This window comes from Metopolophium dirhodum, chromosome 4 (assembly GCF_019925205.1).
Source record: "Metopolophium dirhodum isolate CAU chromosome 4, ASM1992520v1, whole genome shotgun sequence".
Lineage (NCBI taxonomy): Eukaryota > Metazoa > Arthropoda > Insecta > Hemiptera > Aphididae > Metopolophium > Metopolophium dirhodum.
The window spans coordinates 34,603,219-34,627,425 of NC_083563.1; the positions used below are offsets into that span (position 1 = coordinate 34,603,219).

At 28.1% G+C, this 24,207-nt stretch overlaps 1 protein-coding gene across 5 annotated transcripts in view; it reads left to right on the forward strand.

The window, feature by feature from the left end:
• LOC132943264 (neuropeptide F receptor-like) overlaps positions 1-24,207 on the forward strand; it is a 74,772-nt gene that overhangs the window by 22,983 nt on the left and 27,582 nt on the right. Inside the window, exon 2 of one of the 5 annotated variants that reach the window (XM_061012173.1) lies at positions 6,373-6,428. The exons of 2 other annotated variants lie outside the window; for them this stretch is intronic. In XM_061012173.1, the coding sequence (XP_060868156.1) occupies positions 6,401-6,428 (28 nt within the window). In that variant the 5' untranslated portion in view covers positions 6,373-6,400. Of the gene's footprint in view, positions 1-6,372; positions 6,429-14,843; positions 15,076-17,981; positions 18,142-24,207 lie in introns of those variants that run through there. 2 more of the 5 variants (XM_061012174.1, XM_061012176.1) reach the window with 2 other exon arrangements.

A 24,207-nucleotide genomic window follows, 5' to 3' on the forward strand; every position in this document is an offset into this window, starting at 1 on the left:
GGGCAAAAAATATTTGAAACGGCCCAATGTTTAAATATCGGCCCCAGTGTACCGGGGTATTGCCGTGTTGGGTTTTACCCAGATATTAATATTCATTTTTAAAAGAAAATTTAAATTATACTTTTTTATACTCACCACCAACCAAGAAGGATTAAATACGATTTTGTGTTTGTTTCTGAAAAACCATATGGCCTATTTTATTTGACACATATATTCAATTCATCAATGTTTACATACACACCACAAACTGTATAATATTAATAAAACGAATTTCGAACATACCTAACAAGAATATTTTATCTTATAATTAGGTAATAATTAATAAACACCAAAACACCCATGATAATAATATATTCTTATATATTATATATGCATATACTTTGAAATTATTCAAATAAAAATAAAATTACGAAATGTCTTGATAAAAAATTTTTTTTGCCAAGAATCGTTGTGGTACACAATCACAAATATTAACATTAAAATGTTAATAACCTAGTTAATACTGGTGTCTTTCTCGCAAATATATCTATTACCTAAAACAAACAAAACAATATAGATATTAGGTCATAGGTATTTTAATTTAATAATAATGTTATAAATTGTTATACTTAATAATTGAGTAAGAACAAATAAAAATTTTGTATCATATTTACCTTTGACACATCTATGTTTATATCCTGTTCGCATGAAATAATCATTAAATTCTCCAGTCTGTTTTGACCCATAGTGGAACGCAGTCTGGATTTTATGATTTTTAATTTGGAAAAACTAAGTTCTACAGTACAACTAGATGTAGGTAATGTTAAACTTATTTTAATTATTGTGTACAAATGCTCAAATTCCGATTTAATATACATATTATTAATTATTTCAAAAATATTTCTTAAGCTTCCAACATTGTTTAAATCTTGCCGTTCTTCTTCATCTTCTATATTACTTTCATCTGAACCTCTTGGAAAAATAAACGGGACCGAAATCCTAACGATTGTTGATTAGAACAAACGACTTCGTAACGACCATACTCGCGTCGCTGTGTACCCGTCGTCTGGGAAATGCTTGAATTTTTCGAGTAAACTGATTTTGTATCGAACTTCGAGTTCACTTGCAATTTAACGTCCGACCTGAATAGACCAAAAATCAAAATGGCCATCACTAGCGACTTCGTGGAAGAGATTGTGATGATTCATGTTGTAGAACGCGTCGAAACATGGGTCATGGCAATGGAGGACGAAGAGTTCCAACCGGAAGTAAAATTTTTAGAGCGAACACTCGACGATGAAGAGCAGGAGGTTCTACATGCTATTAAATGGTTATTTGAGGAAAATGATGCTGTCGCCGAATGCATTGGTGACGATAGCATGCTGGTTGACAATCAAAAGGCGGACACAATTCCGTCTGATGAAGAAGAGGAAATGACTACATTGAAATGGGAAATAGAACCGGAAACAACCACTGCAGCAGTTAAGATAAAGACACGTGGTAGGACAAGGCGGTGTATCGCCGCCACGTGGAAGAGCGTAAAGCGCCTGCTGCTGTGTGGTTGTTGCCGGAAAGCTTGAAGCCGGCAGTGTAGTCATCCCCTCCCCCCAGACGAAGACACCAAGACAAGACGGCGGCGACGGGGGAGTGGTACGTGAAAGAGCACTTTATGGTGTCCGGCGGTAAGTCACCCTATACGTTTTCCGGCCACCCGCAGAAAGACGAGATCGCAGTTGCCAGCGTCGCGCGCTCGCGGTTGCCGACACGCGAGACCATCAAGACGACTTGGCGTGGACTCGGCTGCTTCGGTCACACCAGGAGCGGTGGACGACAACGACGGCGGTGGCTAGCTGTACCGGCGCGGGCAACGATACCGCCCCGACGGTACCACGACGATGGCGGAGCGCATGAAGACGACTCGCAAAGGCGGCGGCGGCGGCGGAGACTGCAAAACACTACGGGTGAGCGATACAGCTGCTGAGCTAGGAACAAGGACGTCAGCATTGCCGGACTCGAGGAAACGGATAACGTTTCAGGGTACGGCGATGCGCGACTCCAGGACGGCCGCCGGATGGTGACTCGGTCGAGTCAGGGCAAAAATTACGCGGAGAGGATCAGGACCTTTGCAGCGCGGTCCGACGATCCTCTCCCATTTTTGCCCAGTGGCAATCGGTCGAGTCACGTCTCCGGTCGCCGACGGTTCCGTAGCACCAACAGCTGCCTTTGCTCGCTCAGTGTTTTAGGTCACCGTCGCCGTCGTCGCGCATCAGTCGTCTTCAGCACCTGCACATCGTCGATGCGCACAACATCGCGCACTAGCCGCTCGCCGTCAAATCGTCTCATTGCTCCCGTGGCCGTCGCGGTCGGGACTTCGCCCGCCGTCATGATGGTCGTCACCCGCGAGCAAACGCGCTGGCCATTGCACTCGTCCGCCTGCGGGATGTGCCGCGAGAACGTATAGAGGTGACCAGTAGCCTTATTATTGCTTTAAGCACCTCGCCATCACGTACCACTCCCCCTGCTTATTGTGTCTTGTCTGGTGTTCCCCCCCCCCCAATTAGGCCACTTTGAGCCATTTATCATATTTAAAAAATTATAAAAAATTATAAAAAAAAATAATAAAAATAATAAAATATAAAAAAATTATAAAAATGTAAAAACCAAAAAAAGGCCATTTTGAGCCATTTGTATATTAAATATTGTTAAAAATTAGGCCACTTTGAGCCATCAATCTTTACTCTTTGATTGTACTTAATATTATAATAAATGTATTCCAAAATTATATTTGTTATTTATTCATAAACAATAAAATTGTCTTTACTGAAATAAGTTTCTTTTTTACGTATTAGAGTGTATATTTTGTATATTTATTTATTTCAACAGAATAATGGGCTCCACTGAACATTGCCCCTGTGAAGGCCCATGCAAATTATTAACTACCTACTAGCAATGTTTTTGTCACGCATCAAATATATCAATAATATATTATAATAATGATAGGTATTTTTGGTCAGGTGAATGTATAATAATTAATATAAGACCGACTTTCAGCCTATATTATTACTAAGTAGGTATATTTTATGATATTATTGTGATTAATTTTAGTATTAGACGTTAGTAGATATCTACTAAAGTAGGTTAAATTCATTTTTGCCAAGAAATCACATTTGAAAATGTCATTGTGTAGACTTATAAAATATAATAATATACTTTCATATACCCATGAATAATATTTTTAAATTACAACAAAATAACTAAAAAAGTACCTACGAATCTTTAATATTTATCAAATGCTATTATAACAACTTTTAAGGAACCTTGATTCAATTTTCAAATTTTTAACCCAATAAATAAAAAGAGGGATACATAAAAGTTACACTAAAAAACAAAATTTAATTTTTTCTAAAACCTTGCATAAAAATCTCAGTTTTTCCTTAACGTTTTGTTTGTTTTTTCTGACGATTTTGAAAACTTTTGGGAACTTTTGTTCCCCCCAAAGTACCAACTAGATTCATTTTCTTCCCCGTATTAAATAAAATATGTTTTTAGGTTTTAAAATTATTACAATTTAAATACTGTTATGATAAAATTATAACTTCTGTATTTCTATCGTACTACTATGCCGGTAGGTATAGTGGCAACATTGTAACACTATAAACCAGAATTAGCTCTGGCACCGAGCATACTCGCTAGGTACGTCATTACTGATCAAATATCTACACTGCCCAGACTTGGATTTATTTGTAGGTACTTATGAAATAAGTATGAAACTGTTTTTGGCTATTACACCGAAAATAGTGATATCGCATCAAAAACACTATGTAGGTATACGTTTTAAGATTGAGTAGGTAGTAATCTGAATGGAAAAATCTCCCGGAATCCCAAGCCTCTGTTTTTAAAAAGATTTCTCTTAACGTTCCCACTCGTCCATGATTTCAGGCGTTTAAGGTTAGTCACGTGAACATTATTGCGGTATACTCCAGCCAACGTGGGTACTGCCCATAATCTACTACCAAATCAGATAAAATTGGAGCTCAATCAGAGTCCCAAATCCTTACTGCACGTTCTCTAAATACGGTGGTGCTTATTTCACAGTATATTAATCAATTTTCCTGCTATTTTCTCCATTAGACCCAATTTAATAAATCGGGTTTTTATATACCTAGGTTTCAAATTGTCCCATACGCTTTTCAGACCCTTTTTTTCTAACAATATCAACTTAATAAAATGTATTCAACACTTTATCCTCTACACAGGCTTCGAAATTTAAAAATGTACGACCTTTACATGTATTTTGTTTTTAGTTAAGAATTTTCATAGCAAATGAAAGTGTTACTAATGGGTGGCTGCTTTTCTCAAAATTGTCACGCTATGTATGTATAAATGTTATTAAGGATACTTGTATATTTTTTTAATAATTTGTATAAAATCTGTTTCACATCTTCTTACTGTGCCAAGTGGTATAGATTGTTGATTTCATTTAAAAATAAAAAAATAAAAAAAAAAAAAATGTTAAGAATTTGAGATAATAATATAAACATTACATATTGTTAATATTTTTTTTAATAAAAAAAATGTATTACTTTATTTTCATTGAATAAATATATCATTGTAATAATACGTGTTTATTAACATGCCATTAGGGTGTTTGCCAATTAAAATGGATCTAAAATATAATAATTCTTTACCCTATTTGTTAGTATCTGAAATACAAATGTGTATTTTTAATGGTTTTAGTGGTGTGTTAATGATTTTATTTATACAAATGTATTTTTTTTTTACAAATAACAAGGAGTACACATGTCGTGTGAGTGGTTTTTTAATTTTGATCTGAAAGCACAAATGCTTTCATTATCGAACATTGAGAGTGATTCTGGTAGTAATTTAGTTCTAGTTTGTACTTTATATATATATTTTTTTTATTGAACCAAAAAATTTATATTTACAATCTGTATTTACACGTTATACTACAGGAAAATTTGATGTGGTTTTGGATTGACGGGAGGGGGAAGTCACCCAATGGCGGCACTCTCGAATTTGGACTTTAGGGAGCCAAAAGTAGAAATTTCTTAGTACTTTTTAAAATAATCGGGGATTACAAAAAAAACAAATTAGAAAAGCTCAGCCTGCGAACGTGCTAAATTTCCGATTTCAAAATGTAATTTTAGTACAACGCAATAAATTATAAATACATGCACGGTACACTTATGTACACAGTAACTATGGACCATAAATAAATACCTTAAAATCAACAATCGTAACTATGTACTGATAACTAACAGACGGACGGACACAACGGGGATAAAAGGTGTTTTAAACATACTTTTATGAACGTAGAATTGCGACAAAAACAGAAATATTTACGCAAAACCGGTTTTCGACAAAGCCCATTTTGGTTTATTTTTGTAATATAAAAATTAATAACTTTATATATAGACATAATTTGTAATCTAATCAACAGACAATTACCAACGTTACAAATTTCATTGATGATGTAACGCAAGAAATATAAATGTTTTCTCAAAGAAAATGAAATAATCATAATCTCCCGTGGGATGACAGCAACCCGATTTTTAATCTCTTAGTTATATTTTTAGTATTAGTTCCTCCGGTTGGTATCAAATGTTGACTGCCAGGAATCTCATCCATTTCCAATATATTTTCTCTAAATATATTGTAACGTCTCGCACGATAGCCTACCCAGATTTGGCGTGGAGCGTACATTGACGAAAACCGGAAATAGGTCACAGCCAACCCACAGCCGAGATTTGGAAATCGGAGCATGCGGGATTTATATAATATATATTAGATTTTAAAATAATTAACAACTGGTTTATTAGATTATTATTAAATATTTATTTGAATAATGGAAATTGTGCGAATTTTTATTATTATTATTATTATTATTATTATTATTATTATTATTATTACATGGAGCTATAAGAGCCCAACGTTTTGCCTAACCTAACCGCTATGGGGACCCGGCGCAAATATACATTGGTATAGAACCAATGTCATGTGTCATGGTTTTTTTTTCTAAGGTGACTCTTATGGGGCAAAGTTTTTATGCCACGTTGCTTTTCTTTGCTAGAAACTTAATCATCACAATTTCCTTTATTCAAATAAATATTTAATAATCATCTAATAAACCAGATGTTAGTTATTTTAAAATCTAATATATATATTATATAAATCCTGCATGCTCCGATTTCCAAATCTCGGCTGTGGGTTGGCGACCTATTGCCGGTTTTCGTCGATGTACGCTCCACGCCGAATCTGGGTAGGCTATCGTGCGAGACGTTACAGTATTAATCACTAGTCTAAGAAAAAAAATGTAAGAGTACAGTTAGTCAATGCAATAAAAAAATAATAGAAGATAATCATATTTTACAGGTCCGTATGGTGTTTTGTAGTAGGGGGTATGCGGAAAAATTTAACTGTAAAAATTGGTAAGCGAACCAAAATTTTAAAAATATTTATATACGTATAGGTACCATTATTTGTATTGAAGTGTTTTTTAAGAAAATGTATTATTCATTCATTTTTTATCTTAGGGTTCTCATTCAGCTATTAAAATAAATACATATGATAAACTTTTTCTACCTATAAAAAATATTTTAAGCGAAAAATATATTTTAATCTAAAATTTCTAAGTCAAATTTTAAAATTAGAAAATTAAAAGAACCATATTATACCTATTTAATATGCCATCAAACATATATTAGCTGTTTTCTATTCACAAATCAACCAAAGTCGTTCGTGAACGAAATTTAATATGTTAACAAGGTAGGATTATAATACTAAATCATAATGTAACATATTTACCTAATGTGCTCTTTAGTAATTAGTTTTAAAAAACAAATTAAATTTAAATGAGATGTTACTAACTTTAGGAGTTCCGTTAATGAACAGTTTCTTTTCACCAGTATGCACATGCCTTGTAAATTAATAAATCGCACAAACTTAAATATAAAATGTACGCGATATTGTATATTTCTAAACAATTAAGAAATAAATTAACTAAAATCAATACGGCACGTAGAAACTTGTACAATGCGCCATATAGTAATATACTTGTATCAAAGCAACAGTTTATTCATCGTAATTTCCCTCAAGTTGCTTCATGAAGGATTTTCAACGTAATCTGTAATAATATATTGCACGATTCTCTTTTATAACTTATACCCATAACTTATATCCATACGCGATACACCAGTACACACACATTATTATGTTTTCTGTATCCTCTTATGAACTACCTTCTGTGTACAAAGAAACTATGAATGACTTTGCCAAGTCATGACGTAATATAATTTAATGCAAGACTAAAAACGCCATAAAATATATAGTATGAGTTGTATGATACGAAACAAATATTATAAATAGGAAATATATTAAACATGTCAAATAATAACTATTAAAAGTCTGTCTTATACTTTTATATTATATACAATAGACATGATATAATTTGTTGTACTTAATTATTTTTTCTTATGTTTGGTAGGTAACGAACATTATAAATCAAAGAACAGTTACAAGAATATTCGTTTTATGTAGATACAGCTTCTAGTTCAAACAATATCGCATTTTTATTAATTTAATCATAAATGCTACTTTACATCAAACAAATTATAAAGCAATAAGGAAAAAAGTTAGGTCATAGTTTAATACGAAATTGAATGGAAAATGAGACAAGACTTAGTGATGTACGTATGAATTAAATAGTACTCATTGTACTTATTCGGAGAGTAAAAATTAATGACAAAAAGGTATTAACTGCAGTCTGTAGTAATATTTATTTGTATTAATATTAAACGAAAAAATACCTAGATACTATACATGGCGATAACAATTCGATTATTCATATTAATGTATTTTCCATGTAACTTCTCATATATTGCTATAAATTTAATATTTTTTGAAATTGTGTTGTGCAGACCGATATAAACGAAATACTTTACGAAAATACGTTCGAAGTTTGTTTGACTATATTATAGAATTACATGATATTATATTAATAGCATTTTATAATGACGTTTTTTTCGTCAAGGTATTTGGGTATTGTATCTGTGTGTATCAGTAACGGTAAAAAGTGGTGGGGGGGATGGAGAGAGGGGATAGATTTTTTAAAATATTTATAATAACTTAGATTTAGGTATAAGGTACCATGGTATAATACTAACTATAAATTATATTTATAATGATCAAATAGTGTATGTTAAAAAATCAGCCACACCCCCCTCTCCCATGTCAAAATTGTTTGACCAACATTGGTTCGCTTGGTAATTTTGTATATACTATATACCTACGGGCATATATAGCGATCTAGGTATACGTTAAAGTACAATACAACAAAATACAACTATTAGCCACTAAGTACTAAACACATTATGATAAGCTGTTTTCCTTTGCCATTTTAATGTATTTGTTATATATTTTTTCACATTTGTATTGATATTGAAGTTGATTATCGTCGAAAATTAACTAGGTATCAGGGAAGAATGACGGCCACTTAATTTTAAACATATTTCATTATGAATGACTTTTTTAGAATAATCGTAAAGTCTGAAACCTCGTTTACTTCTTCAATGCTCACATTCTACAATATCACTTGGGGATCTACAATCCATAATTATTAAGTATTTTATTTAACATGGAATCGAACAGAGAAGTAATTTAATATTAAATATAGGTTATATCAAATAACCTATATAATATTATATAGACATTTTGGTAATTACGACCGAATCACATATAATATGTTTTTAAGACTTACGAGTGTACTTGCAGTCAATACTATTAAACTATGATCTTTAACATTATTATTATTACATACTATTTTGACCATGATTTTTCGTGTACTTTAGGAACTACTGATAATATTTAATAGTTGAAACTTGAAATTCAACACTAGCTAGTTAATTCACAAAATAGTTAGGTTGGTGCATATTAGAACTATATTATTATTATTTTATTTTATTTTGTATGTGCGATTAATATATTGTGTCGAAATTATCTATATACCTTAGAGTCTTGGGATACTTTGTTTCATCGGATGTTAACGATGTTCTATGATTTATATTGACATAGGTTGACATTAGACTAAGGATACTTTCCGTTATGCTTATGTCATTATTTATTGTGTTCTAATCCAATGTTTTGCATGTTTATTTATTATAATTTTTATTTTTTTTAATGTTACTTTAAGGATAAAGAGATTCCGATGAACCTGGAACTTATACAGTTGATAGTTTTAAGAATTGATCTGAGTACCTATCTAGTGGGTTTTAACGAGATTCGTGTTATTGATGTATTTTATTTTTAGTAACTCATTAGCAAGTGCTTCGAGTGTTTCCTTTAGTTATAAATTATAAAATGCACGTCTTTAGTTGTATATATTATTTACAATCGTTAAGTTGATTTTTAAAATAAGTATATTTTGTTTCTTTGAACCTTTATTTGTTAGATGATACTTATATCTACAGCTACGCATTTCATATCATTCACATATTTTCGTAATTCTACTATATTTTTATCTGACAACTCGTATTGTATACGTAGTGTATCTATAATGCAATTTCTTGGAAATGAAAATTGAAAATGAATAAAAAAGAAAATAATAAAATATTGGATTGATTTGTGTGTGGTATTATAGGATTTTGCGCTGCAGAGAATGCCGATGAAATATGATAAAATATACCTACTGTAATATATTGTTATTTTATCGAATAATAAATAATTAATAATAATAATTACTAGTAATGATTGTTTAATTTAAATATTCACCTCGATATATTAATCACGTATTCCCGTATAGTAATTGCGTTGGAGTATTAATTATTAATTTGATAATATAGAAGCATACCGAGGACTCGATACCGACACGTTCATAATAACATACTATAACCAATATTAATATTAAAACTATTCTATTTGAATGTTGATAAACATGTGGTATTAGTAATTAATAAATCACACGAGTTTTGACGTATGATGAACGACTGATAAGTTAAATTACTATTTGTAAGCATTGCTGATGATCAATTATTATGTCACAATTACGAATTACTGGTGTTGTTGTGTCTTATGTGAGCATCTAATGCGTTAAAATAATCGAAGGATTTAATTCGCTGGCTTTGCTGATTATACTAACGATAATACATATTTTAGAGTGTTTTTGATTAAGACATTGGTTAATCAACCTCATATATCATTGTACTCATGTATCTTATGTTTTTTTTTTTTTTAAATTCAGTTAACAGTTTATTATAATTATAAACATTTAATAACTTAGGTATATCCCGATATAAAAAAATCGTTCTGCTGTATAGTAGGTTTTGAGTGTTCCCTACATCCTTATTGATTGGTCACTGCAATGAATGTGTTTAATTTTAATTCAATGATAAATCATTGCGTACGAAAAAGGTATCTGCGTGAGTGACACTGTAAACCTATATATATAAGGATATTGTATTGTTTATTTTTCCATTTTTCCTAGGTTAAATTAACTTAAAAACAATACTGGTTTTTTACATGTACCTAATAATATAATATACGCGAAGAACGTAACAGAACGCTGTAAATAAGTTTGTAATAGAAATACATAACAATATTAGGGTAAAAATTTTAAAATTTTATTGTGTAGGTACTTAAATAAACTAATAATATGTATATGTAATGACAAACATTTTCAAGTCCATAAGATTAATATTATTTGAATTACAACAAATGAGAAGATTTTTATTTTCTATTTAAATAGCCAATTTTATAAAATTTTACTACAAATGTCTGTACAAAAAAAATCATACTAATATCATACTAATATCATACTTGATGTTTATAAATTACTGTAAGAACTACTTATGAGAAATCTTGTATTTCATTTTCAAGAGAATTTAAAATTGTAGATTTTATACTTTTGATCCCTCTCACTTCCAGCGAAAAAAGTACTATTTATATCCAATTCTCTAACAGAATTACAGAAACCATCCTCTAAGATGAAGATTTGTGTATTTTTACCGAAATGATAGACACCACAAATAAATTAAACACATCATTGAAAAACCTATGGGTACTTACATTAGTTGTTCCTTTCAGAATTTAAAACTGAATTAAATATAATAAAACAATGTGTCACATTACAACATGTCTTTAACATAATTATAAGATTATTCTAAGATGATTGTAATTTATACATTTATTAATATATATATACTGTCTTAATGGGATATATTAGGAATAATTTATGCCTGTAATTTGTTATTTATATTAACTGAATATAGGCTTATAGTATCGTTATAATTTAGCCTTCGTATATATCAAAATTAAATTGTAACGATTCTAATTATTCTTTCGAAATATTAAATAAATGTACTTTTCATTTAATTAGATAAAAGTTTAATTATAGCTAAAAATAACCCATAAAGGTTCGATATAATAATTTAACAGAAGCGATAGATAAGAGTGACGGACACAATATAGTGGGAGCAGTATAGTGAAGAAGACGTAGAGATAAATAAGAACACAAGTAATATGGATAACTTTTTGCAGTGTATTTCAACAAGAAATGTATAGCATTTTGTATAACTTAAATTACTTAAAAACTTCAATATTTTAATTAATTTTTGTATGACGTATTATTTAATAATTTTATAAAAACATAAGATTGTAGATAAGTCAGATGAGCGTTTTTTATTATTATAATTTATACTGCGATAATATATTAAAATTTTTATAGAGGTAATAAAAACCGGAGTTGAACTATATGTACCATTTTTAACCAATATTCAAACAAAAATTAATTCTAATGTGTTATTTCTGAATTTTTAGTATTTTAAAAACTTTTTCAATAAACGTTGAAAAAACTATATTTGATGACATGACTGAATTTACCGCGAGGTCCACTCGGAATCATTTAACGAATGCGGTAATAATTATCAAATTCACGTTTAAAATAATAATATTTTCCGAATTTTGGAAAAACTGACAAGACAGAACTTGTAATTAGATTAATTTTTAATCAACCATAATTCACTTAGACAGTTAAACGAATGGTCATTGATGCTATGTGCATATATATACATCTACATTATTGTAATTGACTACGTATTTATATTGTTGGCATTCATAATTTATTTATTATTTATTTTAATATAAAAAAAATTGAACTAATCAAGAATCAATTTATTGTAATTACATAATACTCTTCGTTTAATCAAATAACTAACAGTAGGTATAAGTATCAATAATTGATAAAACATTTAATAATTAATATTTTAAATTGTGTACTAATTATTACGAATTCTCCATAATGGGCTATACGTAATTCTAATATTATTCACGTATACAATTACAGTTTACGGTTAAAATTACATATTACACTACCTACTAAAGTTCCAATTTCTATGTGTGCGTGAAATTTACATTGGTTGTGTTAAATAAAAACGTGTACTAATAAAATCCATCTATAACACGTGTGTAACTATTTACATTTATTAGTTGATTACAATTTAAAATATTCTATATTCATTTATTTTCGAATAAATGTAAATGTTAATACAGGAATTTATTTATTGATTTTTTTTTTTATGTATAAATAATATATTCTCCGGAGTAAACGTACTTTTTTCAAATTCCATAATATAGTGAACCTAAGTTTAATAATAATATATAGTACCTACTCCATTGTATAATATTTTAATATAATATATTTTTAGATACTAATAAATGCTAAGTTTCAAACAAATTTAAATATTATAAAAATGCATGCATTTCAACAAAGAACAAAAAAAAAAAAAAGATGAATCACTTTGAAATCTAATTATAATTTCTAGACTTATGTACATAACTACTGTTTATTGAGTAACCTAAATGCAATGCGTATTAAATACAAAAAAAAAGTTTTTCTTATACTTACCATTTTGTTAACTGTTAAGTTTTATTGACATAAAATAACAATAGAAAACTATTTTTAGACTTATTGCCATCGTACAATAATAATATATATCATTATGATAAAGTATGTCGTCATTAATTTTTATTTTATTAATAAATTTATTTTGTTTTGTGAATTTTCTCGTCCTTTATACACAACGACAATAAAAACAATGATGCTATTTTAGCACGTCATATTTAAGATATTATAAAATCCAATGGTAAAAATGTAAGAACTGTCACTTCTTATTGTATCTTGTTTTAATGTCATCGGTATTTAATTCCACACAAACAAAATACCATGCATTCAAAAATATTATAAATGTTCCATTTAATAATAAGCATTTGTCTTCCAGTATTATTAACTGAGTTACACTCGCTAGCATCAGAAATTCTCTGCGTCTTCATATTATATACTATATAGGTATCTATAAAATGTAATATACATTTTATACTTTGCATACATTGTTTGAAGATAAATAAATACACCCATATGATTTCGAATAACTTACATAAATTGATAAATGGATTTGTTACGAGACATAAACTATATATGTTCATCATCCCGTAGTAGTAGGTATCTGTAAAGTATAAACAGTATTTGATATTAAACGTTAATTATTGATGATGATCCTGATAGACACAGAACTAATGTAGTAATGACAATTGCATATTAATAACCTATTTACTTTTAAGTCTTAGAGCTCAGACATTTTATACATTTTTAACTATAGAATAATTTGCAAATGTTTGTGATGTAGAGGAATTTTGTTAATTTTTGAATTTCAAATACTTATAAAAAAAAATAATAGTTATTAAGTACCTTTAATATTTATAAATAGCTGTAACAGAAAGCACACGAGGAACCGTATATTAAATGTTCAAGCATTTGATAAAACAAACATTTTTTCATCGACATTTATAGGAAAAAAACTAAAAAATTAAAACTGTCTATTCATAGCTTAAGAAATGTCGAAATATTTTTTAAAATCTATCACGTATATAAAATGATAATATGAACATGTTGTGAAAATGCAAGTTTTTAAAGATACACCAAAAAACCAAATTGATTTTGTCGAAAACGGGTTTAGCGTAAAATTTCTCGTTTTTCCTTAACTTATTGGTTTTCTCGTTAATTTTGCAAAATACGGAGAATTATCATTTTTTGCCTCCTCAAAGTGCCAATTAGATCAAAACTACCAGAAACCATTGCCAGAGTTAAAAAAAAAATAATTTTTTCTACTATAAATCATGTAAACATACACACGAAAAAAAACACCCATCGTTGTGAAATCAATACATTCATAACTCAGCTCTGCAGTATCTAAAACTGAAACCAATTAAGTATATTTTACATATTTCAGATTGTGATATTTTGGGTTTTTATTTAAATTAAACATGTCATTAGTATCATAACAGCATAAAATAAATAATTTATTTGCTTATAACATTATTGATGTTTGATGTTGTACGTTTAAAATATAAAAAAATATTCAGCATAATACCTAATTTAAAACAAATACATTAATTTAAATTAAACAGAATAATAAAACATTCTCAATAATTTATCTGTTTTTGGCTTTTATAAACTATATAATATATATCAACAAAAATTAATAAGCAAATATTAAATTGCGCAATAAAAGAATATATGAACATTTTGCACAAATGTGTGAATTATTAATATGTGTTAATTAAAAACAATAATAATTGAAATTAATTCTATACGAATCCAATTTGTTATCAAAATTATAAGTTAAATTATGTTTGAAGCTATTATACTTATTATAAGTAGTCGGATCAAAGGATTATAAATAAATCGTCAAATATACGTAGTGTTATTGATAATAAACTGTATTATAATATGAACATGCATTTCATAACGAGAAGTGCGATTTAAAATCATATTTTCTTATAATGTTTAATATTTGATACGTTACTAGTATCAACTAAAATAATTAATGTTTTACATACTGACCAATTAATTTAACTATACTTGTTTTAATAATTGATTGAGTTTTAATTATTTGTGTATAGTGAACAAATCAGTTTTTTTTAAATTTAAATCTAAATAGTAAAAAAAAAATACGAAATAACTTTTATGATTTATTTTTCTAACTATCAGTGATGACGTCAACATTTTACGTAATTTGTGGGTATCAAGTAAGATAATTTTATAAAAATAAAATATATTAGATTGAAACTGCATAAGAATGCAATAGATATATCTTAAGTTTGATATAATATTACGTTTGGTTATTATTTTATGAGCATATCTATTAGTAATGCAATAGTTAGTTATTAAGTTTGTTACAAAAAATTGATATACTTACCAATAAAATGCATATTAAATTAAATTAATTTTTATATGGCTGTATAAGTATTATCGTAGTATCTATATATACGTATCATGTTATGACATTTAAAAATATTGTTGTGTCGTTGCTTTAAATGAAAAAAACGAGCAAAGCTTGTTAAAAACTGTTCTTATATCTGTATACAGACATAGAATTTATATATATTTGGGTAACCTATAAGTTATAATGATTAATGAGATTTAGTTAAGTTTGTGTAATTGTGTATACTAGGTATTTAGGTAGTTTTGCATGACATGTTTATAATTTTTAGGTTAATTACAAAAAAAATAATAAATTTTAAAAATAATTGTTATATTTTATGACACATTAAGGTATTTAATCGAAAAAAATAATAATGATACCCTAGCTATTTATAAAAAATTTATACCTAATAATATATTGACATTGTTACAAGGGAATTAAAAATATTAAGTACCGTTCAGTTTTTCTATTTGATAAAAAAGGGTTCAAAGTAATTTAATTCATAGATAGTTTTTATAATGCATAGGTAATAGGAATACTATACTTGCATGTTAAATAATAATTATACAGCCAACATGACTGGAAATCTAGAAAAAATTAGATGTTGCAATTTCGAGGTGGATAAATTTGTGATAATAATCTGATCAATTTTAACTTACAAATTTATGATATTTAAAAAAACATCTAATTTTTAGTTTAACATGAAAATACGATTTTCACTAAAACTTTAACTATAACAAGATATTAGACCCATTCGTGATGGCATACTAAATACTAATATACTATAGCGTTTAAGAATTGTGTACAATGTATATAATTGTATATTTGTATATCCATATAAAATCGATTATTATCACGAGCCATCAAAGCGATTCAATGTCAGCTGAGTTCTGTCCGATTGGTCGGTAAAGTAAACGAACATTTTACAATTTAAACAAACGCAAAGTACATAATCTATAGACGTCCAGTTTAAATCGAATTACATGTAGCTTTACGTAAAACTAGCAGCGCACTTTAACTATACGGTATGGTATGGTATGGTATATGTATATGTGTGCGGCTATACCTACATCAAAAGTGTTTTCCGAAAGAAAACGTATACGCATTAGAAAAATACATAGCCTCGTTTAGTATATAAAAACAAAATGTTTTAACGAAATTATTAATTTCAGTTGACACTTTGACAATAGCAAAACTATCATGTACCCCGGTGTAGGAATGAACGGGCAATAATTCAGAAGTGTCAGAAGTTCTAACCTAAAGAAAGTGCCAACTAGTCAGAACTCAAAATGTATAGTCGTGAAAAAAAATCGATTTGAAGTTTAAAATAAAGATAGTATAAAGAGTTTTGCACGTACGTGTTTAAAAACTCAATTAGGTAATTACAAGCATGCTTTAAAAAGAGACATTTTTAAATAATAAAAAATACTCTTTAAGACTCTTTTTAGACTTGTGGCGATTTACAAAATGAATGTAAAACTAATTTTTTTTTTTAATGTGGCTGTATCGCTGATTGCATTTAAAAACGCTATATTATACAGAAATGTGGCAGTATAGATATTAAATATCGCTGCTAAAGTATCGCCAGTTATAAAATGAAATACCATACCTAAGTATAAAAAAAAATTGTTAACAGTCAAAGCATAACGTTAAAATCTAAATTCTATATAGTTACTTCATTCTATAACGTCTACTATTTTGATAAAGTCTAGACGGAGATACAAATATAATATTATTGTGCAGATGGTTTGGATAGCAAAACGACAATTAATTATATAAATTATCATGAATAACTCATGAGCTCTGAAATAAAATCAGCTGATTTAAACGACCCACTAGTTGTATACAATCAGCAACACGCATAAATTCGTTGAATATGTACCGAAAAAAATGTACAAGAATAAGCTAAGGGCCACCCTAATGTACCTACCCTATTAACACTATATCTGAAATGAACACAACTTTCAATATTAAAATATTATTTAAATCATTAATTAATGATTGTTGACAATTATAGTTTTCTCGAAATAATATAAATACCAGGTTGCGTGAAAAATGAATTAATTTAATGGTTCAATACAATTTAATGGACCAATAATGAGCCACTAAATCATGTTTAAGTTCACTATTGATTCATTAAATGTTAAGTAATTGTTCGTGCAACATATGTATTGTATGCCTAAAAAAGTTATCTAAAAAGAATTTTTGTTCAGCGTAGAAGACGATTTCATCGTAAGACAAAAACTAAATGTGGGTTACGGAGTGGCTGAGCGGATTAAGGACCCGTTTCACAATCATAGTTTAAACCTCGGTTACGCTGATTTTACCGGCCGAATTCGGTGGTTTAACCTTAGTTTAACGATTGTAATACGGGCACTAAGGCGCCAGTTGCGACGCACACCGGCGCCGGTTCGAATCCGGCCGCGGGCGGCATTTTTCTTCGGGCAAGTCACGGTGTCCGGAGAGAAGTGCCGCCATCCTCCACCCGGGGCATGGCAGATACCTACGGGTGCCCACCAAAAAATCTGCCAAACCAAAAAACACGTGTTTACTAACCTACAATTCCTCCCCTACAAACAAAAGCAAACAGCTATAATGACCATAGTTGCCGAGCTTCATGATCAATTTAAAAAAAAAAAACTAAATGTGTTATTATTGATATTTGATTATATTGTTAAAATTGTGGGTTTCGACTTTGTAATTAAATACGAAAACGTTGTTATCTTTTAGATTCTGAGCGGAGCGAGGAAGCTAGTGGTTTTACAATGGTGTTTATTTTTTTTTTTTATACATATCCTGTATACAAAATTTCTACTAGAAGGAGTGCATTGATTTCAACATATAGTACCTTATCTTTTAGCAATTTGGATCAAGATGGTACTTCAAAGAGGTAATTTTTCGATGTTCTCAATAATTTTCTTCAATAGTTGTAGTTTCTGTACAGCAGAGCGACATCCAATCATCCGCTTTTACATATTTGTATTTTGTGAGTTTTGAATCAAAGCTAAACCAAACTCTTGATATTCTTATAAATCCTCAGAAATCAGTAATAGTAAGTCGCATCCTAATAAAAGGTACCAATAATAAATAAATATATGATGATGAAATATATGAAATTGCATTTGCCAGCGTATAAAGTTTAAATAACAAAGTAAATTTATTATAAAAAGTAAAATAACCAATATAAAAATATATATCTATACATCCCAAATCGGAAGAATCAGATAATCACAACTTTTTTTTTTTAATACGAGTAGGAATACTAACATATACCTACATACATGTTTTTACCGTGTAAGAACTTACTCTTTTATTTTTTATATTCGTGTGGGAATTAACACATCACATTTTGTAGGAACTAACGTATGTAACCGTTTAGCTAGCTGCTACTCTCGTGTAGGAACTTATACTTTTCCCCACGTCAATTTCGCCAGGCGGAAAATCCTCGGATAAAAATTTAAAAATAAATAACAAATTAGTAGATAGCTGCACGAATGAATAGGGCAGGTAACGTATTGCGATTAATTTAATGACAAGTATAAATAAAAAAAAATTATTAAAACTTGTTGGCGGTAAAATTTTTTTTTAATATATTTAAAACAAATGATTCTAAACGTTTCATATTTTTGTGTATAGTCGTATTTTTTTAGGTTACACCGTTAAAATGTGAAATGTTTGGCATCAACAATTCACACCATTGTGCATTTGTGAAATTGCACAGCATTTCACTGAAAATTAAACAGTTTATTTTAAAAAATTATTCTTTTCTAATTATATTCAATTTTATAATAGACACTTAAAAAAATATACAATTTGAAACTTAAAAAACGTTGCGATGTCAAAAAATAAAATATAAAAACAATAGACAAATAAACATCATATTATTATCATGGTATACATCGAAAAATGGATCAATAAATAAAAATAATTCAATTTGAATCTATGAAGCAATTATCATTAAAATTTTAACCAGTTTCGGTATAAATGTAAAATAATATCACATACCTAGGTAAGTAATGTTATTACTCATCTAATAATAATAAACAATAATATTGACCTTAACTATTAAAGTTTTAATTCAAGTTGGCTTGATAAAAAAAAAACCAATATTTTCATCCATACCAATATAATATAACAGTATTATTTACAGTCCCAAGTCTAATAAAATATCAAGAAAAATACCATAAATTATACATTATACATTATACATTTTTATTACATAACTATTTTGTTGGACGCAATTTACTTACATAAAAACTCAATACTCCGAACTTAATTATTTACGTCAAAAAGGTATATTGGTACGCAACTTACAGCCAGCAAATAATTCAAGCACCCAAAACCATTAGGTATAACCCAAATGTTTTTTTTTCCAAAAAATCTTGAATTAGATTATAATTGACATTTTTTAACTTTTTAGTTCAGGTTAACAAAAACCTTAAATAGGTATATTTTGGTAAAAATCCATAAGATAATTATTTTTCGTATATTTTCCATGTTGAATTTTTTGTTAGTTTATTGACAATAATAAAAAATGTGGATGGTAATATTATCATTCTGTTTATTCATAACAATAAATAAACATACAATATAGTCAATAACGTTGAGTTTTAAATTTTAATCATAAATATGAACCCTTTCGACTTGCGGGTATCGGTACCTGTACAAAACATTGGTATTGGACATAAAATATATTTATTTTTTTTTAAATTTAAATTTCATCGGCGGGTTGGTGTTCTGTCAGAATTCAAAATCGGATATGTAAAAGTATTTTAGAATATTTACATTTATTCATAATATATTAGTTTAAGTATCGCTAGGAAAGATTGAAAAGTTTCGTTTGTAGGTATAAGTCAAAAGTATGTTAATGTTGTACGGGTTGGACGATTCGGATGAAGATTTTAGTTATTCCTGCAGCAGTCTCTCCTTTTTGTACATGCGACATTAGGTCAGGATATGTTTGACGGTAAAGTTTCTTCTGAAGCTGGTGCACACTAATCTTTTTATAATCGTAAGTTATTAAAAAATAAGGCTTTAACCAATTAAAAAAAAAATTTTAATGTTTACCGAAATATTGTGCTTTTTACAATTTGTCCGTCTATCGAGTATAATTTAGGCGTTGTCTTTATTAGAACATATTATGTTACACTCAGTTTACTTTAAATTTCTTTAGATTGTATTTTAGTTAGAATAGTTTGAATTAGTTTATATTCTTAATTTTAATTCAACATCAGCACATTAATCCAAAGACAATCGTTAAACACATCTATCAGCCTAGAATTATTTATTTGAAAAAAAAACCATTCAACCAGCTCTTACCTCAAATTAAACTAATCTGGATCTTAAGTAACAGTTTTATTTCAAATATCATATTTTCCATCTCTGCATGCCACTTCTTTTAAATTAACTATGGAATATTTATCTTATTTTATGTTTAACAAAAGTCCTTAACACATTTATCGACTTATATTCGCAAATTAATGTTATGTAATTAAAATATCATTATTATGTATTACAAAATGTTATGCACATTGAGTGATACTACTAAACAAAAAATGTTTTATTTTACAAATTATGGTTTTTTTTAAACACATCATCATCAGAGAATACCACGGATTGAGTCTAATTGGTTTTAAACAAAACTAAGTATTTTGGTTAATTATAATATATTTTTAAAATTGTGTAATTTTAAACGTTAATGATGAATAATAATTAAATATATACACATAGGTAGTGTGTTACATTATGCTTTGCAACAACAGGTTAAAAACATTTTGACGACAAATTTACATTGATAATTTAATCAGTCATAAAGTTGATTAAATTCATTTTTCGGTGCATTCCGTAATCAAATTTAAGATTATAATCAAACTGTTGATTTCAAACAAAAAAATCTGCTTTGATATTACGCTATTCTACCCTGAATCAATTCATATACTTCTTCAGAAACCATCCCATTTTTAATATCCCCTATTCCCCTACCACTCTACATAATATTACCATAATAAGCCTATGTACAGAATGTTACGTCACAGTAATTCTACGAATGTTAATTTTTAATTTAGTTCTGTGGCTCTAACTTGTTACATTGTTAATTTAGCCTGATTTGTTATTTAATTAATTTACCGTTGTTTAGTTTGTTTTGTTTTACTGTAGGTATATTGTTCTATCTACTAACGATTTGTATATATTATCATCATTACTCATTAGATATTAATATATATAAAAATTGTCTGTTTATTCGTTAGTAAACAAATAGCTAATAAATAATGATTAGATGGTAATTGGTGTGTAAATGGTTTTCTAGTGGGGATGTCGCCACAATATATTATAATATATTATATTACCTACTAAATAGGAATTTAATTTAAATTAAAAAAATAGACGAGGTTATAAAACACAATTATCTAATAAAAACAATCAGTCAATTAAGACATTCATATAAATGTATTTTATTAAAATTTGGTGATTTAGTAATACTTGTCATAATATTATAATAGTGATAATATTGAAATCGTATACAGCGTATTAAGCAGTGAGCAGTTATAATAATTAATAAAAATTGTCTTATAGACATTATTTCATCGTTCTGGTGGACAAAATACCATTAGTTATATTAATATTATTATACTTAATAGTTAATTTTAAAATAGTTTGTACCAAACATGTGCTAAAGGGGGATGCCATATCCTCCAAATCACTGCGCTATATACACATGCTCGTGATAGCAACATTTGTAAATTTTAATGCATTTTGTATTGGTTCACATATTTAGGCTATTCATATATTTTAGTAACTTGAACTAATAACTTGATACTTTGTTAGCAATTGTGCTCGCATTAAATACTTTTAAGAAAATAGCAATTGAAAAATATTAAAAATACATGGACACAATTTTTTTTTTTACAAGCATTACAGTTTTATTTTTTTATTCATTTAAAATTTTTGAATTTAAAAATAATTTTGTAGTTGAAAATTTATAAAATGTTCAACTTCTATAGCTAAGGAATGAAAACTTTCAACAAGATTCCACGTAAATAGGTTATTCTGTAACCAAAAAATCTCAAAAATATAAAAACACCGTTTTTTATAGTTATTTTATGTTTAAATTTGGAGGAAATACATATTTAATAACCAAGAATAATGATTTTAATTATTTCGTTGTAATTTTATAATATTAATTCAACTTACCGGCTACCATATTAATTATAAGTAATAATAATATTAATATAATATAAAATATCCATACTGACAAACCGTCACCGCTCAGAATCGTTTTTCATATATAATAATATTTTATCATTGAATTCAAATTTAATACCATCCATTATACAGTGACCCACTTGTAAACTACTGTACAGCAGAGCGACATCCACTTACCCACCTTTTTTTCTTTGATCTAACTTTTAATAAAGCAAAATATAATTAACTATTCACAATGGTATTTTACATCTTCGTTATTTAAATGACATAAACATTATATTTACATTAAAATGTGTTTATGAAGCAGTGAATTTAATGAAACTACCAGAAATTTAAAATAAATTGTGAATGAAAAATATGGTAAAATTTAAAAGTGATAGTCAACAATATAAAAATCACTTTTAATTAATAGAATAATAAATGTAAATTCGTATAGTAAAATCTATGAATATTTTATCTAAATTGATCATCGGTAGCTACCTTTTTTAATAATACTATACGTAGTTATAATAATCTAGACTACCCCCATAAATTTACATTTATAGTTCATTGTGTCTTAAGGTTTATAACTAATAGTTGATTACATTCAATTTATTTAGAAATACGTCGTGTTTAATAATTATATGATATATTATTATAGTATCAAATTAATATTGTAGGAAACTCCTTGCTATCTCTTAAGCACTATGTATTCAACTATCCTTATTGCTCATACCCCGTGGCATAATTACTACATATCTACCTACATATCAGACCCCCCCCCCCCTTACAAAACTTATGTATATATACCACTGAGTAAATTCTTAAATGTTTGTATTGTTTTTAGTATAGTCGTTTTTCCATATAAAAATAATGAATGATCGTATTTAATGGTTGTCAATGTTATGATCTGTTGAATTTTATAAAAGTTATTGTTTATCATATTTAGAACAAGGCATGTTCATTACTTATTATTATTTGTATAAATCGAGTTTTAAAATCTGTTAGTCATTTTTATTGTTTTAAAAATATTACTTGATGTAAGTAAGTTTAAGTATTAATGTCAGTTTATTTCAAACTGTCTTTTTTTTATTATTTATTAATAAATACGCCTCAACTGCTAAGGTTATTGGCGTTTCTCAAAATACATTACATTTCATAATTTATATAAAAAAAAAAAATTAGGTATTGAATGGGTTTTATGTTAATTTGAAATACTTGTGATATAATCCATAATATGTTGTATATGTCATACAATTTTCTGGATAAGGTTCGTCTCTTTGAGGGGTTGAAGAAGATTCGATGTCGTCTCTGTGTTAGATGCTAGTATTTCACATACATTGTAGGGGAGCTTATTACTCCATCTTTGTAGTCTTTTGTTAGGATTTTATAAAATATTATAATGTTTTTTTTATTTTATAACATTATAACATTATATTATTTTATTATTAGGTAAATATACTCACAACAAACTTTTATATTTTCACGCCATAATTTAATTAGCGAAAATCACTTTCTTAATCAGTTTTTAAACAAAATATTCATATTATGATAAATTTAACCGTTGAATATTATTATTAAAAACTTAGTTGTCGTTTTAAATAAAGGGTCAATCATACTTCATAGTTCCTAAACTTCAGTACGAAGTTATTTTGAAAAATAATATACATAACATGACATATTTGACATGTTTTGTACATGAATAAAAATAGGTTCGTAGTGTTTTCATTAATGGTTGACAGACGAATCATTAGTTTCACAAAAATGTGTAGTA